At 39.5% G+C, this 18,718-nt stretch overlaps 1 protein-coding gene across 7 annotated transcripts in view; it reads right to left on the bottom strand.

Annotated features, from left to right (window-relative positions):
* dgkza (diacylglycerol kinase, zeta a) overlaps positions 1 to 18,718 on the bottom strand; it is a 224,026-nt gene that overhangs the window by 58,240 nt on the left and 147,068 nt on the right. For 5 of the 7 annotated variants that reach the window (XM_037534510.1, XM_017709577.2, XM_017709578.2 and 2 more), the window contains 12 exons: positions 16,873 to 16,986; positions 16,189 to 16,329; positions 15,484 to 15,562; positions 15,195 to 15,250; positions 14,189 to 14,251; positions 13,006 to 13,079; positions 12,696 to 12,807; positions 12,343 to 12,542; positions 10,209 to 10,309; positions 8,295 to 8,374; positions 3,931 to 3,975; positions 1,670 to 1,739 (listed from right to left, as the gene is read on the bottom strand). In XM_037534510.1, coding sequence (XP_037390407.1) covers positions 1,670 to 1,739; positions 3,931 to 3,975; positions 8,295 to 8,374; positions 10,209 to 10,309; positions 12,343 to 12,542; positions 12,696 to 12,807; positions 13,006 to 13,079; positions 14,189 to 14,251; positions 15,195 to 15,250; positions 15,484 to 15,562; positions 16,189 to 16,329; positions 16,873 to 16,986 — 1,135 coding nt within the window. The remainder of the gene's footprint in view (positions 1 to 1,669; positions 1,740 to 3,930; positions 3,976 to 8,294; positions 8,375 to 10,208; positions 10,310 to 12,342; positions 12,543 to 12,695; positions 12,808 to 13,005; positions 13,080 to 14,188; positions 14,252 to 15,194; positions 15,251 to 15,483; positions 15,563 to 16,188; positions 16,330 to 16,872; positions 16,987 to 18,718) is intronic. The other 2 variants (XM_037534507.1, XM_017709580.2) reach the window with 1 other exon arrangement.

Below are 18,718 nucleotides of genomic sequence, written 5' to 3'. Positions count from 1 at the left end.
GTTCTGGGAAGCAAAATGGTGTTGAAATAACAGTTCTAAAGAGCAAAACAAGAAAGGTTGTTCAGAACAGAGCAGTGCTGGCAGCAATGGCTCTGGAGAGCAGACTGGTGATAGCTATAATGGCTCAGGAGAGCAATATGGCGATAGATATAATGGCTCTGCAGAGTAGAATGGTGTTTGACATAATGGTTCTGGAGAGCAGAATGAGAATGGGTGTAATGGTTCTAGATACCGGTATGGTGTTCGGTATTACAGCCTGAAAAGCAGTGCAGTGTTGCCAGTAACCTTTGTGGGGAGAGCAGAATGGTGTTGATAGCAAAGTTTCAGATCTAACATATCTAAAACAGCTAATGGTTCTCATGCTGAAGAGCAAAGTGATGTTGGGAATTAGAGGAAGTGATGACTCTGAGGGTTCTCATTTTAAGAAGCAGGCTGGCTGTAATGGTACTTAATCTGGAAAGCAAGGTATTTTCTAGGTTGCGATGTTTCCATAAAGTTTGTGTTGTGTTTTGGTCACAGAGCTCCACTGGATATAAAGGTTTTGGAGAATAAAGTCACGTATGTTGTAACGGTTCCAGGCAGAGAGGCAATGTTGGCAAAAGCTTGTGTTGTGTTTTGGTCACAGAGCTCCACTGGATATAAAGGTTTTGGAGAATAAAGTGACGTATGTTGTAACGGTTCCAGGCAGAGAGGCAATGTTGGCCTTGAGAAATGGTGCTTGCTCTAATAGTTCAGCAAAGGACAGTGGTGGCTTTAATGGTTCTGAACAGAGAGGTGTTTTTGGCTCTAATGATTCAGGAGGACAGAGTGATACAGATCTTAATGGCTCAGGAGTGCAAGGTGGTGTTAGTCTTAATGGTGCATATTGGTGTACTCTTTCCCAAGTTCATCAGAGGTCAGTTTCAATGGCATTAGCAAATTCTGTTTCACACTGTAACCCTAGTCGCTAATACTGTATCAGTGTGGAAGTGTTTTCATGGCTTTTGCTCCACGAGAAATGAGCAGAATCAGAGTTGGTCTGGAGGTGAGAGTTGGCAGGAGAACACCCCACTGAGTCCATCATGTCAGACATCCAATTAATCTACACAAACAGCATCTCTCTCCCTTTCCCTCTCCCTCTCTCTTCATCTATCACCCCCCTCCCTTTTCTGACAGTAATGCTGGCATGGTAATGGCCTGTTCATTAGAGCTGAAATGTCAGCTTGGATACTCTCTCCTCAATCAAAACCTTTCTTAACCTTTATTTAATCACGATTGGGGCATTGAGCAGCCTTGCTCTTTTTCAAGGCTGGGGTAAGAGGGCAGGAGAGACAGGGGTGCCATGTTGTAGAACCCCTGGAGAAGCTGTGGATTGTAACATTTACATAACACTTTCTCTCTCTCATTACACTCATGCTGTAGTATTGATCTCAGAGCTAACTCCATTTACCTCTAACCTTTCGGAATGGATCACTTTTCAGATTCACCTCAGTTCGTGGGCAAAACCTACATTACGAAAGAATTAAATGAAATTCAAGGACTGAATTCAAGGAAATTCATGGATTCTAGCCTGGCACCAAAGCATCATCCAAACAGTCATCATATAAAGACACACAAAAGCGTGACAGAGAAAAAATAAAAACTTTGTCTGAACAATAACACTACAACACGAAAGAGAACGATTACTTACAGTCCAAGAAGCACCACTTTGGTGACAATCTCTGAGACGACAGCATTTTTGACTTGGTCTCATCACCTGCCTGCAGGAGAAGACAGCAAGGAAGGAGAATACATGAAAGAAGAGAGGAAGGAAAGGGAAAAAAAAACAAATGAGAGATTGCTTTTAAGGTAACACAGCAAGGATCCTTCCTGACATATCACCCAACTAAACCTTAACTTGAATGAAATAGCTGTGGGTATAGTTCTGTCTCTTATACACAGAGTATCAGTTATACAGCAAATTGACACTGAGATCTGATTATGTTTTGCTCAAGGACCAGAACAGTATAAGCATAACAGTTATGCGCATGCAGCTGTGGAACCACAACAATGAACCAACACTTCACCACCACTTGCATGACAGTACTCACATGCATGCAAAAGCCTTGTAGCACAAAACACAACAATCCACACAAGAAAATGTCTGGCTCCACAAGTAACACCAAACACATATGAGAAGCCCTTAGGAACAAGGAGGAATGACTAGAGGGGGGTTGTGGTATTGAATGGGACCAGATAAATCCCTTGCCCATTCAAAATATTGGATAGTTTTGTGTGTGTGAGACAGAGCTTAAAATACCTGCCCAATAACTTACAATTTTAGATATACAGTATCTTTGAGAATATTTAAAGTTTAAATTTAGCGTTTAAATAAACGCTTTTCACACATACAGTACTGTTCAAAAAATCTACCTTTAATTTTTTAGGAGATTTTTTTGAGGAGATTAGACGTGAGAAACCACACAGATAGAGAAAGTCAGAGAAAACAAAAAGTATAGTTTCCAAAATTGGAGCTCAAAACATTATTAAAATATAGAGATTAAATGGGACTCCTAACAATCATGCAAGCCCTGGTAGACCACCAAAGCTGTCACCAGCAGATAAACACCATTTAAATCTTTGAGAAACAGGACAAAAATCAAGCTCCACTCTTTTTTCAAATCTGAAAAAATCCACAGGTGATTCATACGTGTTTCTGTCTGAAGTGATGTGTAGTTGTCAAAGTTGTTACAGACAAAAAGAAACAGGCAAAAAAAATTGCAAATAAAAAAGAAGCTGCTGCTGTTCTCAGAACAATGTACTATCCACCCCAGTCCAGACCTCACCATCACTGAATGTTTAGGACTTTTTTGGTCACAAAAAGCAGAAAATGCAATCAACTCTTTAGACTGAATGTAAGTGAAGCGGAATAAATACTGACAATTTGGATATTTTATTTATTATTTTTTAGGCTTCTATGTCATTATCTGTTAAATATATGCTTTCTGCTTTTTCCAGATGTTTACTTAATGTCTGTTTTGACTGGGTAATTAATAATTGACAGTCTGTACTACAGGCAATTTCATTATTTGCACTTGTTGTAGAAACTACTTTCAAATGCAAGTTTATGAAAAATGTATATTCAGTTTTGACTGGTTGTGATGGCTGGGCTTCAGGTTCAAATCTCACATTCAGTCTTTGGTTTGCAACTGTTGCTGTTTTCGTTTTTGTCTTCCTTGCTACATTACTCTTCTTCCTTTTTGCTATTACCTCAAAAAACCCAGCAATCTTATGCAATTATTGTTAATTTGGCATGCAAGAATCTCTCATGTTTTGGTAGCTAAAACTAGGCTATTCATTTCAATAAAAAAAATATTTTGTTTATCAACAATCTAACAACAGCTTTCATTGTCACTGGATAACTTCATATTGTTACTAAGGTAACAGACACTGTCATTAAGAATTGTGAGCCTCTGGTTGATGGTGGTTGTGTCAGGATCCACAACTTGATCCTTTGGGTGGGGTTGGGTCAGACTCAGACTGAATATTCTCGGGCTACATTTGGATTTGGATCATAACTTGGTCTGTTTAAAGCTTGAATGTGTGTGTGTGGCACTAGAACAGGATTCCGAGCAGACACAGAAGTGGTTGCGGGGGTGGGGGCAGAGGGGGGGATAAACATGAGGGCAGAGAGGACGCTCCGCTTCAGTCCAAAAAGAAGCCCTTTTTTCCGGAAGATAAACATCTGTTTTCCACTTTAGTCTCTTACTCAGGGGAACCAAAAACGTTCTCTAAAAATCAAAGAGAGTCGCGGTTAGGAGCAGTGGTATGCTTCACCAAGCTCCTTTTTGTTCAATAAATCTGACCGCACACACGCGTGTGTTCACTTTATAAACAATAGTGTGCATTGTATTGTCCAAGCTTGTTCCTGATTGCTCCGTGCCTGTCTCACCTCCCGGCTGTCTCACCCACCTGAAGCATCAGCTGCTGCAGAGACGGGTGACACGACACAAAGTCCTGCAGGAAACCCCAGCATATTTAAAAACCCAGAAACACACATGCACCCTGACCTGTACATTAAGGTTCAAGAGTTTGGAATCAATGTTTTCAAAAAGATAGGAATCCTTCTACTGAATTGGTTCAAAGTCAGAGGGCCTTATGCCTAAACTATGTTTATTTTACTAAAACAAATGAAAAAAAATGTAACCCTTTTTTTTCACTAACCAAACCATCATAACACTACCGAAACTTTACGAAATGTTGTAGCATTGACTGTTTTGGTAGTAAATATTTTCACTCATTTTAAGCAGGAAATAATATTTTTCATTAAAACCTCAAAGGTTTAGCAGAAAATATGTGTTTAAATTGTGACAGTTTCAGTGTACTAAAAGTCTTTGTGCTTTGGTAGTGACATTTTTATTTAAAAAATAAACTAATAATACATCTAAATCATTTAACCTTATAGAAGTTGCATAGAAATCAAAAAGCTTGACATAAAAAAAAATTAAATAAAAAATATAGGGGTTAGGGTTTGGGACAACCACCTCTTAATAAAAGGAACTCTATAAATTATGATTTTGTATGGTACTGCAGTTTGAAATACTTGAGTAGAATGTTCCGTATACACGTTTATAATTTATTTGGCCTACAAAAAAATTCTATATATAATTTCTTGGTTCTTGCATTAGTGAGGTCAGAATTAAAAAACAACACACTAAAATATGGTGTGCTTGTGCTGCCTGAAATAGTAATTTAAAGTTTAGAGGAGCTGACTTGGATATTGCAGCATATGTCTTCATGCATCAACATCAGACGCACAGGCTTAAAAAAAAGGTTTGGCTTGATGTTTATGTGCAAACAAAACATTATGATGAAGATATGAAGACACCAATTTAACAGATTCATCTGTTTGGGGAGGGTCCGAAGCTAAAAAATGTTACAAAAGCTACAAAACCTATGATACAAGGAGTTCTTTTGCACATTGCCTGTGACTACACATTTCCAATAAAGAGGTCTTCAAACAGCCAAAACATACAAAGCGTAGCTACAAGTAGTTGACTAGTCACTCAAAAAAGTAGTCAACTAGTTATTGATTGGAAGTGGACATTCATATAAGAAAATTTTTTAATGTACTTCAACTAGCCTAGACCTAGGACCACCTGATGCCAAAACAAATTGAAAACAAATTGCCATCCACAGCGTTCTTGCCTTTACATGTTACTCAAGAATTGCATGAAAGTCAAATGGCCCTTTCCTGTTAAAGAACTGCCTTGTGGGTGTATATTTCAATTATATTTCAACTAGACTTACACAACTTGACACCTGACAGTGGAATCGGTTTGTTTCATGAAGAATGTCCTTTTTAAGAATGTAGTTCATCATAAAAAAGTTTTCTGGACTCTCCTCCTGTATGCTTACTACAGATTTTTTCTTCTTATTTTTCATTACTGAAATCAAGGAATATCACTGAGTAGTTGACTGAATAGTAGAGGACATATTAGTCAACTGTATATATTGTATTATTTTATTAATTACATAAAACAAAAACACAAATTGACCAACGCTACATTAATACTTGACAGTATTTACATGAATGCAAAAACAAAAACAACAACAATCCACATAAGTAAACATCTGCTTCCACAAACAATACCAAACAAATTGAGGAGCCCTTAGGATAAAAAAAGAACAACTGAAGGGTAGGTTGTGGTATTCAAAGGGCCCAGCTGAAGCACCTAGCCATGCAAAAAACTGGCTAGTTTAAGAACACAGGAAGTTTCCTTGTGAGGCTTGGGTTGGGGCCAAATTTCACATTCAGGTTTCTCATGGCCTGTGTCATATCTTTAACAGTCTTCAACAGTATTCCTGCTCCTCACTGTAATTTAAGTATTTTAATCTGGCATGCAAGAGTCACTCATGTGGTTAGCAGTGTTCATTAAAGTGCAATAAAGCTTACTTTTAGAAACGAGGCCTTTTAAAATTTGGTTTATCAATAACCTGATGAACCTGACCTGACTTCTTAATTTAGATGCTAAGATAACAGGCACTGTCATCAGGAATGTGGAGTTTTATTCAGCCTCTGTTTCTTGGTGGTCGGTTTTAGAGAGAATTTTGGGTTTGGACTTAAAACTTGGTGCGCTGGGTCAGGTTGCGTCCGCATAAAAACATTCTCTATAGATTTGGACCACAATATGGCAAGAAACCAAAATATTAATACAACGATTCCAAACTTTTGAACAGAATGAATGATTATCATCAGAAACCCTTCTAAAGGATGACTGGATTGTCTGTTTTAGGCCATCCATACTACACTGGACACAAAGTACACAGTGCGTCAACCCCACACCCCCTTAAAAAAACACACACACACACACACACACACACACACACACACACACACACACACACACACACACACCCTGAAACACCTTTGCAAGCACCTACACTGAGCATAACTGAGCTCAGAACAGTTTTGAAGAAAACATCGAATTTTGTGTTTTAATGATCATAGTGTTCGAGTGTGAGTGTGTGTGTGAGTGTGTGTGTGTGTGTGTGTCAGTGAGTATGCAAAATGAATTATCCGATAAATACCCAGCTGCACTGCAGAGATCTCTAATCGCAACACATTTCATGCCCTATTTACCGCCTGGGGTCCTTCATTAACAACTGCAGGGAGAAGTGTGTGTGTGTGTGTGTGTGTGTGTGTGTGTAAGACCTCTCTCCACCCTCTTTGTTCAGATCCAAAAACAATCTAGGCAAAATAAAACACAAGCGCTCATTAACATATTTCTGTAGCTTAAGGCTGTGATTGGCGGGTATGCCTCGCTGCTTTAGTCTAAAGTATAATCATCAATAACATCTTTTAGAGCCTCATCTATCATCATCATCATCATCATCATCATCATCATCATCCAGACCTTTGAAAATTCCTATTATATTCTTCATGTTTTTCCCCCAAATGTATTTCTTCCCATCTGTTACCTCCTTCTACAGTCAACGTCACACCACCATTCTCTCTCTTTTCCTTTTCTATCCCTTTTCTCTTTTTCTACTCTTAGTCTATCTCTCCTTCTTTCCACTCTTTTTCCCCACCTTTACAACTTTCCTTAAGTTCTTTCGCCACCTCTTTCATTCCATTCACTCTTCAGCCTTTATATCTTTCACTCACTCTCATCTCTCTATCCTTTGCTTCTGTTACCCTTTCCTTACAACTTCCCTCTTTCTTCTCATTCATACTCTTCTACCTTTAACTGCCTTGATTTTGCCCCTTCCTCTCTCTTTTACCTCCATTTTTCTTCATATTCTTTCTTCTTCTCCCTTTAATTCCCTCTCTCTCTTCACCCTTCCCCTTCAAACCTTCTCTCCCCATTCTCTTTTTTCCTAACCTTTTCCTACCCTCTCTGCTCTTTCTCCTCCATTTCTAATTTCCTTCTCTCATTTACTGTCTCTCTTTCCTTCTATTCATGCTTTTCTCCCTCTAACTCCCCTCAACTCTTCTCTCTCCTCCTTCCCTCCCCTTTTCCCATCATGTCTTTTTTCCTATCTTTCCCTTTGTCTCCTGATTTGCTTCTTCAACTCCGTTTTTCCTTCTCTTCTTTTCCATTTCTTTTTCTAATTCCTACCCCTTCCCCCCTTTCACCTCCTCATTTTCCCTCCTATTCATGCACTCTTTTTCTTCTGCATTCCTTCTTACCCACTTTGTTTATCCCATCTTTCTTCTTCTACAATGCTTTGCTCTTTTCACTCGTCTTTTCAACTTCCTTCTAACTTTCTCCCTTTCACTGTCTTTTGCTCCCTGTTCTTCTCCCCCTGCTAACTCCCTCAAATCCTATTCCTCTTCCTCCATTTTCACACTCTGCTTCTCGCCTTTTTTGTTATCTCCTCATTCTTTTACCTCCCAAACTCCCTCTGTCTTTCTGTCCCTTCTCATTCACTCTCTTCTCCTCCCTCTAACATCTTACATTTACAGCATTTAGCATTTATCTTACCCCTTTCCCCTCTTTCTCTCAGTCCTCCTCATTTTAATTCATATTTCTTTTTCTCCCACCAGCTCCCTTTTTTGTTTCCTCTCCCCTTCCTCCTTATCCCTCATTTTACTCTTCTTCTCTAACTCCCTCTATGTTCCCTCTTCCACTTCCTCCTTAGCCTCTTTCTTTATCTTTCTCCTTCTCTACCCCTCCGCTCTTTTCCAAATTCCTTCTAATTCCCTCTCTCCTTCACTGCCTCTTTTCTTCCCATTCAATCTCTTCTCCTCCCTCCAACTCCCTTCAACTCCTTTCTCTTTCCTCTCCCCCTCCCTTTACCCCTCCCTCTCCTCGCTTGCTCGCTCATTCTACCTCTTGCAGTCTCTCGATGTGTACTCGGCAGGTTTCCAGGTCACTGTCTCCGGGGACGACGATAAGCCCCAACGGGATCGCTGAGAGATGGATATAGAGGGAGAGAGAGAGAGAGATAGAGAGAGAGAGGGTGAGAAAGAGAAAGAGAAAGAGGGAAGAAAAAACAAAAAAGAATGATTCCATCATTCGCTTGATAAAGCGAGGCTGTGCTGTTTTGCAACACCTGACCCACATTTCTGCTAACAGCCTTTACAGACGAGTGCAGGGAAAACCTAGGACATTAAAAAGGCAGAGTCGCAAAGCAAGCAGAGCATAACATGCCTGATTTAGGGGCGCAGTGTTCAGCAGGTTTAAATTCCATTAAAAGTTCATCACAAATCTGCCAAGAACATTAAAGGGCCTATGTATAGGATTAAAGAAATAATGAGGCTCTCTCTTCCACAGCCTGCCATCGCTGTTGATAATACGAAGCTCCACTTCCTTTGAGCTAAAGGTTTGAGCTTGTACGATTACACATCTCTGTTTGCTCTGCGGGCTCATGGCATTTGATATAAAAACAGTGCCAAATATGGTGCTTTTTTGTGAGTTTTGGGTCAAGGTAGGGATTTCTGAAGATACTGGTACAGAAAAAGAAACAAGATGAGCTCGGAAAACCCATTATTTTAGACCTGTCAAGTAAGCGGAGATAATGAGACAGTTTGAATAGCCTTAGATAAAGTCTATATTCTCATCACAGCCAGGAAACAGCATTTTAATCAATATATATTGTGTATGCGATCAGGGACCGGAATTCTTCACTTCACTGAGGCCATTATTCTACTCATGGTTTAGCACTCAGGCATTGGCCCATTTGGACTTTAATCAATTTTCACTGTTTTGAAGGGAGAGAATTTTTGTTGGTCTGACCTCACACAAATAGGCAATTTCTTGGAGGCATTTGGCCCATCAGTCTAGAGGTCATATCATCTTTAAGGAGATAGAAAAAAAGCTTAAAAAAATGAAGCAGAGAATGCTAAAGCTAAATGGCCCAACCAACACTGACCTTCGGCTAAAGGCACAGTATTGTTACAGTACAGTAAGTACTATAAAATTCTGGAGAGCATGTTTGGCTGGGTTTAGTTTTATGTCTTGGTGCATTGCTCATAATGCAACGCAACCCACCTCTGAGAGCTGTCACAACTGAGCCACGTCTTTAGTGAATGACTCGCACGCCATCACAGTAATATTTGTGAAGTGAGAAGACTGCCTCTGGAGAACTACAGAGGAAGAAGGAGAGAGCACGGGAGAGGGGGGGGGGGGATCTTTATTGAGGAATGTTCGGTTGCTAAGCAACATCAGACCAGTCGTTCTCTAATTCAGTTCAGGCTTGTTCTTTTTTTGCGCTTGCTCTTGCTCTTTCTGCCTGTTGCCAGTGTTGTCTAAGCCCTTTATAGGTGTGAAAAGTGTGTGACAGCAACAGAGAGGAGAGCCAGAGGTCTGCATTTTATGTTTATAGCCAAAGGCAGCTTGACCAGCACAAAAAACTGTGGCTATGACACCTTGACCTGCAAGTGGAACACTAAAAGATACAGTGTTGGATGCAGGATGGAGATAACGATCTAGAATTGCCTTTAAAAGATACTGTAACTTTACTGTCCTAAAAAGCTATGGAGTTATTTGCATAAAGGCTTGCAGAGGCATGAATGACAGTGTTTTCATGTGCTGACATCTAGTGTTGTACAAGGGGACAGCCCATTTTTCATCAAGGAAAGTACATGCATGTTTGTGTTTTCTATGCTCTACACAGCTCACGAAAGGCTCAACAATGACCCAAAGAATTCAATGAAGTGTACTAAAACAGAGAATGTGGAGGCCCAGGACTGGGAATACTGCTGTTGGGCCATCACTAAAGTTTGTCTGTGTGTATACACTCACAGGCTTCTTTGAGTTTCTCTTTGTGATAGTGTAGAGCCTCATAGTCGTGCATGCTGATGCGGTTCACTCGAATCCGTAACCTCTCCGGGAAAGGCTGCTGACTGAGAGACAGAGAGAAAAAGAAAGATTGATACACTTGATTTTGTACTACAGGTTGTGATAAGGATCACATATATTCTGCATGTATTTCATGCACATATTTCTCTGAGCTCGAGTACATCTGAAATGTACTGATGCACTGATGCACATGTGCTCTGGTGTGACACATCAAACTTTTAGGCTGTTTATGGAAAAAACATTTACATAATGTATACAATTAATTAATAAATGGATGCAAAATAGGACCATTTTCACTAGTAGTCTTAGATTTTCTGCATATTTTAAATTTGTATATACAAAGGTATATATGTATATACAAATAAAAATGTTTAACTTTATAAATAATAAAATGTAAACACACATAAGCAAAGTGAAACCTAGATACACACAACACCGCTTGGAACAGTAACTGACTGAAAAGGAGTCTGATCACACATACACACAACTCTGAGACTGCTGACTGATGTAAACAGAGAGAAGAGAATGAGAGGTGGCAGATATACACACACACACACACACACACACACACACACACACACACACATATTTAACATTAAAATGACACTGAGTCTGTGGCAATATTAGTCTTTTTTCACCAGATTTTCCAGGTTGTTTAAATGCAATGGTCAGCACAGCAGTGCTGTGGTCAGAGCTCGCTATGCCTGCTTGATCTTCACAGTCAGTTTATTAGTCTCCACTTCCAATATTTCCTCTTAAATGGGGAAATTTACGAGGGATCTGTGTGTTGATGCTAAACTCATTACAGAGGCAGTCGTGTGTGAAATTAACAAAGCTGCACAGAAAAAGAGACTAATAATAATCTTATTAAGTGAAGCTTGTCAGAGTTTACTGGACTTGTCTACATTTAGCATACATTTGTTATCAGGGCAGAGGGAGGGAATGGGTCTAAAGAGGTTCACAAACATAAACACAGTTCAGAGTGGACGCAGTGATGGACTTGACAGTGTGAGGGCAGAATCAAATTGGGGAGGCAGGGTAGAGAAAGGGGGAGAAAGAAAGAGAGAGAGTAAAAGAGGTTGTTTTAGGTTGGAAATTCTGTCATGGAGTGTGTGCGTGCTGTTTGGCTAGTGTCAGCCCCAGCTAACAAAATATGCTCTTCCTATGCGTGTATGTGTGTCTGTATGTGTTGGCCTTGTCACTCTCTGACAGCAGCCCCTTCAATCACACAATGTAGAGGAATAAGTATGACCTTCCATCCAGCCATGCAAAACAGAACACACAAAAAGTGTTTGCATGCATGTATGTGTGTGAATCCAGACAGCATAACAGACAGTAAAAGTCCAGCTTTATCAAAATAGTGGTTTATTGGCCACTATCAGTGGTTTGTGTGTGCCTGTGTGTCTGCGTATATTTTTCAAGACAAAAAGTGTCTGGAGAAAGAAACAACTGGTCTTGAAAACAAAAAAAAAATCATGCTTTTGTAAACTGCTTTTTTTAACCAACTACTGTACTGAGGTTAGGGACCAGCAGACCACCAAAACTGTCACCAGCAGTGAACATACAAACTGAGAAAAAGGAGACAGTCAAGCTTCAGTTTTAAGTGGAGATCTAAATAATGGTTGATGTAGGGTAGTGGTTAACACCTCTGCCTTCTATGCTGTACACTAGGGTTCAATCCCCCACCTGGGAAAGCACCCTACCCTATACCAATAAGAATCCTTGGGCAAAATTCCTAACACTACCTTCGCTTACTTGTGTAAAAAATGATCAAATTGTAAGTCGCTCTGGATAAGAGCATCAGCCAAATGCCATAAATGTAAATGTAATTCACAGGTGTTTCTGCCCATTCTTCCATTGTGAGAAGACAACTCAACACTATAGGTTTGAAGGGATGTGTGGCTCCCAAGAAGCCCAGAAGAAAAGCAGAAAATGTGCAAGTATGTGGAAGTTTTGACTGGAAATTAAATAAAGGGTGGTCTTTTGCACAGTACTGTATTATTACATATAGGCAGTTATGTGGAACATATGACCCAGTGTATATAAATAAACCTGTGTGTGTTCATGTGTTACTAACTCATTGATTAATGGTATAGAGGTCCGCCTCTTTGTCTTCTGTACCATGTTGGCCTGGTTCCGCAGTGAGATATGGATGGTGGAAGGAGCCAGTTTGCATGGCTCTCCATCCACTTGCATGGGGATTGACTTATAGGTAGTAAGTGTGACCTCACGGCACTGATTCAACCTCTCCCCATGACCTCCAACCTGTAGCGTCGCCTAAAACAATAACAAGAATACAGTGACACCATTCACACTTCTAACAAACTGCACTAAACAAATCTGGGTAAGAAACTTCAATTCATTATTTCAGATGAAAGAATTTTCTGAAATTCATTTTTGTTTGGTTCAAGTGCAACATGAGATGAATACCAGTGATGTCATGGTAAAGCCGATGACCTCGATACAGCCATCATCATGGCGCTGAGGCTCGAAGTCATGATGCTCACTCGGGTTTCCCCATGGCATTGTGCCAGCACAGTACCTGCACGCGCGTGCACACACACACACACACACACACACACACACACACACACACACACACACACACACACACTTACATATTCCTGTACATTACAACGCAAACATAAATATCTCAATGTACAACTGCAGACATACAGGAAGAGAAAGAGGGAAAAAAAAAGAAAAAAAGAAACAGGGACAGGAAAGGAACCCACGTTACCTGGGAATATTGAGGAAGACCAGACACTGCAGCTTCAGCTCTTGGACCTTAGAGGTCAAATCTGCTCCATCACACTGACAGGAAAAACGTAATAGATACGAAAGAAAATTCATAAGTAATTCTGTAATAATAATAATAATAATTCGATTTGGCCTGTGCATGTCAAAATTCACTTGTCTTGGAAACAAAAAGATCATGCTTTTGTAAACTTTTTGTAACCAACTACCATACTGAGGTTAGGTTTAGGTTTTCAAAATTCTTATTATATATTTACATACATGAAAATAAATAGTCAAAATCCACATATCATTTATTTATTTTCCAGTCAAGTACACATTATTCTGGTGATATTTTTGAGGAGATCATACATAAGACAATTGACTTGCATAACGAAAGAGAAAGCCAAAGGACCAAAAGTAAAAAAAAAAAAAAAAAAAAAAAAAACCACAAAAAACAAACATTAAAAAAAATGGGACTGTCAAAAGTCATCTAAAACATCAAAAAATAAAACAAAAATAAACAATAATGCTATTTTCTGCTAATGCCACTATGAGATTGGTAATAGTTAGCACTAAGCTAATGCTGGCACACATGAATTTTATTTCCTGTTCTAAATTAAATACAGATATTTGAAGCTTGTAAAACACTTGTACATTGCCTGTTTACGGGCACTGAGTTGATGCAACCAGGTAGAGCACGACTATATTCACAGTCAGTGAAACATCTAGGACCTTCAGAAGGCCAAGAGTGATCTGTTTTCTCACAAAATTGGTCCCACCCATTGTTATTCAAAAAATGATTGATTAATTAATTACATTGGCACTTCCTAATAATACAGCTAGTTAATTTAAAATGCAAGGTCTAGTCCAGTTCTGTAAACATAGCTGTACCTCCCTGGATGCTATGAGGAAAAAAAAGATCTTGACTGTTAACACTTCTGCTTCCAACCAAAAAATGAAACATAAGTACTACTACAATATTTGCATGGTTTAAATAAAAAAATCATGATTACTATCACATAAAACTACAAATTTGCACTTTTTTTGAGTTCCTAAACACAATTAGACCCAGAAGGCCCTGAGAGTTCCCTCCTACTTTCTAGTATGCCTAATTTCAGTCACTCACACACTAACACAGTAAGTGCTATCAGATGTGAGAAAGATGTAGTTCATAGTTCACTCACCACAACTTTGATGTGCTTGGCCAAGTCTTTGGAGCTGCCCATTAGGAAATCTGAGAACGCAGTCTGGGAAAAGAAAAAAAAAAAAAAACAACAAAGTGATGTTAAATAAATTAACCACCATCATCATCACTGCAATCATCACTATAATGACTCACACTGTTTGATAATCAAGCTGTTTTTGCTTAACACTTAAGAAATATGCAATGCATATGTGTTTTGCATGACTTTTTTTTGCCCTAAACAATTCTGATGATGCACTGCTGCTAAATATTTGCCTCACTAAGAGGTGTGGGCTTGAGTCCCTGTCCTTCTCCTCACTCTTCCTTAGTGGGTAACGTTGCAGCCTTGTGCTTTGGAGAGTAGGGTTTAAAAGCCTGCTTAAGTAGTAACACTAGTTTTCTTGTCTGTCTGGAAAAACATAACGCTAAGTTTGACTGACTCTGAAACATGATTACATTGCCTCTCTTAGTAGCAGTGTCTGCAATATGTTGGATTAATTTAAGTTTAATTCATGTTAATGCTGCCTTTTTTCACCCTTATGCCCCTGGTCTTCAAAATGTCTGTGCACTGTCCTGGTTGTTCACTTCACTGAACATTGCCTTTTTGTACCTGGTCTTTAATTTTTAATCCAATTTTTCATTTAGTTCACTTCATGAGGCTTGAACTTCCTAAAAGTTTTCTATTTTTCATTTTGCTAACTGTGTTTCTCTGCACACCACCATCTGCCTATTAGCAATAATTATATTTAATACAATACAATATTATTGCTATGATAAGAGTATGGTATTATACACTGAAGATCTGAGTACATTCAGAGTTGTGTTTAATGACAATCACTGGGGAAGTTTTCAATGCCGCAAAAAATAATGATGATTGTTGTGTGGCAAAGACTCAGCCCTTATTTATTTGTTTGTTTGTGTGTGTGTGTGTGTGTGTGTGTGTGTGTGTGTGTGTACGCATGTGCGCTTGTGTGTTATAAGGGTGTCTCATTCCCTGTCCCACTCACCCCCGCATAGAACATCTTGTTCCTGAAGCGACTGTTGAATTTCTCTGGGTTTGCCTCTGGGGAGAGAGAGAAAGGCTAGTGTTTCAATTAGTGCCCCCCAAACACACACACACGCACGCACGCACACACAATGAGGGCTGACACACACACATAATATCACAGACACTTATGCACCCATACATATAGTCACACCTGCATATGTTTAAGTACAATAAATGTATAACACACATATAAAGCTGAATTAAAGTAGCTAATGTTAAAATAAGGTACAAGGTATCATTACACAAACCTCGAGACTCGTGAAACTCCAGAGTTACGTGAGCATCAAAGCCCAAGCTAAAGTAGTTGTTAAAAACATCCAGAGGAAGCTGTGGAACAGACAACAAATGACTGTGAAAGTAACCTAGCATGATAAATTGTTCATAGCCAAAGACAAGGCATACACTGCTCTACCCAAGTACACATTTAAACACAATCACACTCTAGTGGGTAGGTTTACCTACACATACCCCCATATGATTCTAAAAACATTAGAATCACTTTTTAAAAGTTCGGAAACAATGCTTTCAGTAGTATAACTTAGGCTGGTGCATGAGTTTTAAAATGAAACTGAACACATTTTTAAGATGTGAAGATATCAAAGGAAACATACCATTTTCACAGCGCAATTTGTCTATATTATTAAAACCCATTGGATGAAAATCTAATGCGGTTATGTTTTATTACGTGTCATATTGTGAAATAGCTGCTAACATCCAGCCCCATAATATACCGTTACGGATAAGTGTATAAAGTAACTCTAATATGATTCTGACCTTCACAGGTTTCAAATAGTAGAAAGTTGTGACTGTCAAGATGAATGGAGCTAGTAATAATTACATTTACATAGTGCATTACTGCATATAAAATAACCAAAAAATCTTAAGTGACTGAAACCTTGAATGGTAGTCAAGGAAAGGAAGAACAGAGTGATTGAAGGTGGTGCAGAGCCAACCTTGTCCGTGACCTGTTCGTCTTTCTCTTCTGGCCCTGCCTCCAGGTTTGGCTCCACGTGCAAGTTCCAACGGTCAAGCTGCACAATATTTCCATCCTCCACATGAGACAGAATCTTACACACAGGCTCATCTGTGTAGCCCTACATGCAAACACACAAACAAAAAAAATAATTTTTTTTTTTCTTTTATATTTTTTTCATGGGGCCCACATCTGTGCATCACAATTAGTTTTACAGGACCATTTTCCACTCTCTCTTTATGCCTTATATTTAAAGAGGTTGTTTTTACCTATAACATTGAGGTTCTCTCTGTTTTGATTAGTTATGCTGAATTACATCTCATTCAAAAAGCAGTCTGGGCTACAACACTCTGTATGACGTCAGCATGAACGGGCAGATTTAAACTGATATAAGCTGAATAGGTGGATAAATGTAAATGTGCGGAGTGAACAGTATATTTGGTACCTAAAAATCTTTCCATACCGCATCAAAAAATGAAGATTTGTTTTTCTATGATATGGACCCTTTAAATTTTTCCCCCAAACATGAGATAACAATTAAGAGTAAGCTTCTTTAGAATATATTGTAGACTTGTAGACAGTACAAAAACAAGAAACTCTGGCAGTGTTACGTATTAATACAAAAACACATTCTGTAATTCTTAGTGCATTTGCACTCACTCACCCCGCCCCAGTTCAAGGTCCTGGCGAGATCATTTCCTGTCCCCAGAGGAAGTACAGCTACAGCAGGCTGTGGGTTCAGCTGCAGCTGATCAAGAGTGGACAAGATCCAGCCCACCTGGAAGAGTCAGAGAGAACAATTATTCAGAGAATGTCTATGGGCCTGTTTATGCCATGCATTAACATGCATTTTTGGTCATTGGATCTTATTGAGATTTCACTGGACTGCATACAAAGCCAGATGTAAACAGCCCATGGAATCAAGTGGGTGCTGACTAGCAAGTGAAAGAAAAAAATAATCAAATAAAAGATGGAGGATAGACTAAAGTATCCCTAAACCAAGATTCTTCTTGCACTCCAGGCTGATGAAATCATCAGCTTGGATGATTTCTGTTTATTTGATAAACATAAAATATTAAATGTGCCATAACTTTCACACAGACCACATTATATGTTTTTCACCTCAGTATATTAAATTTAGCAAATTAACAGTAATGAAGAGAACCTGGAGAGGTGGAGGTTTGCACTGGAGAGGAGAGGAATGAAGGTCAGTAGAGACAAGACGGAATACATGTGTGTGAATGAGAGGGAGGCAGGTGGAAAGGTGAAGATGCAAGGAGTAGAGGTCGTAAAGGTGGATGACTTCAAATATCTTGGGTCAACCATCCAGAGCAATGGACAGTGTAGAAATGAGGTGAAGAAGAGGGTACAGACAGGATGGAGTGGGTGGAGACGGGTGTCAGGGCTGATGTGTGACAGAAGGATAGCAGCAAGAGTGAAAGGGAAGGTTTACAAGACAGTAGTGCGTCCTGCTATGATGTATGGTTTGGAGACTGTGGCTCTGTCTAAAAGACAGGAGGCTGAGCTGGAGGTGGCGGAGATGAAGATGCTGAGATTTTCGTTGGGAGTGACAAGGATGGACAAGATTAGAAATGAGCAGATCAGAGGGACAGTGAAGGTGGAGCAGTTTGGAGATAAAGCCAGAGAGGTCAGGTTGAGATGGTTTGGATATGTGTTGAGGAGGAATAGTGGATATATTGGTCAAAGAATGTTGGAGATGGAGCTGCTGGGTAGAAGGAGAAGAGGTAGACCTCAGAGAAGGTTTATGGATGTAGTGAAGGTGGACATGGAGATGGTTGGTGTAAAAGTAGAGGAGGCAGTGGATAGGGCAAGATGGAGGCAGATGATCCGCTGTGGCGACCCCTAAAGGGAGCAGCCGAAAGAAGAAGAAGAACAGTAATTTTGCTTTAAAATGTGCAGAATGAACCAAATGCAGATGCATAGATATGTACTTAATTTCAGTGAGAAAATCAACAAAATCTGTATGTTTGGGGCACCAGTACATATATGAATGTATATTGGTCAGGCCTTCTCCACCATAAAGAAAAGCTTTCTATAAATACAGCTGAAGGACATGGGTGCATATTGCACATTTCCCCCAGAAACTCACTTTCCCATGACACTGTGGAGGTTTTTAAACCCCTTATTTTTTCCATATTTCTGTGCGACTTGAGGCGGTAGTGCTGAAATCCTCCTGGGTGGATAAATGTCAGTGTGTGAAATATAGGGGTATTCCGCAAGCTGTGTGCTCATCCAAACTCTAATGCTCTTAATTACTCAGAGATGACACCACACACAGCCAAACCAGGACACACGCAGACACATACACTCATGCACAAGTGCACACACACGCTGTACTCCCTGCATTATATCTGCAGACACTGCTGCACACTTCAGCATAATTCTTCTCAGTTTTGGATCTGGTAAACTTTCTAAGAGTATGACTCAGTCCTGGTTTTGACATTAAGTATGTACAACCCCAATTCTGATGAAGTTGGGACGTTGTGTAA

Source organism: Pygocentrus nattereri, chromosome 25 (assembly GCF_015220715.1).
Source record: "Pygocentrus nattereri isolate fPygNat1 chromosome 25, fPygNat1.pri, whole genome shotgun sequence".
Classification (NCBI taxonomy): Eukaryota; Metazoa; Chordata; class Actinopteri; order Characiformes; family Serrasalmidae; genus Pygocentrus; species Pygocentrus nattereri.
This window is presented reverse-complemented; position numbering and strand designations above follow the sequence as displayed.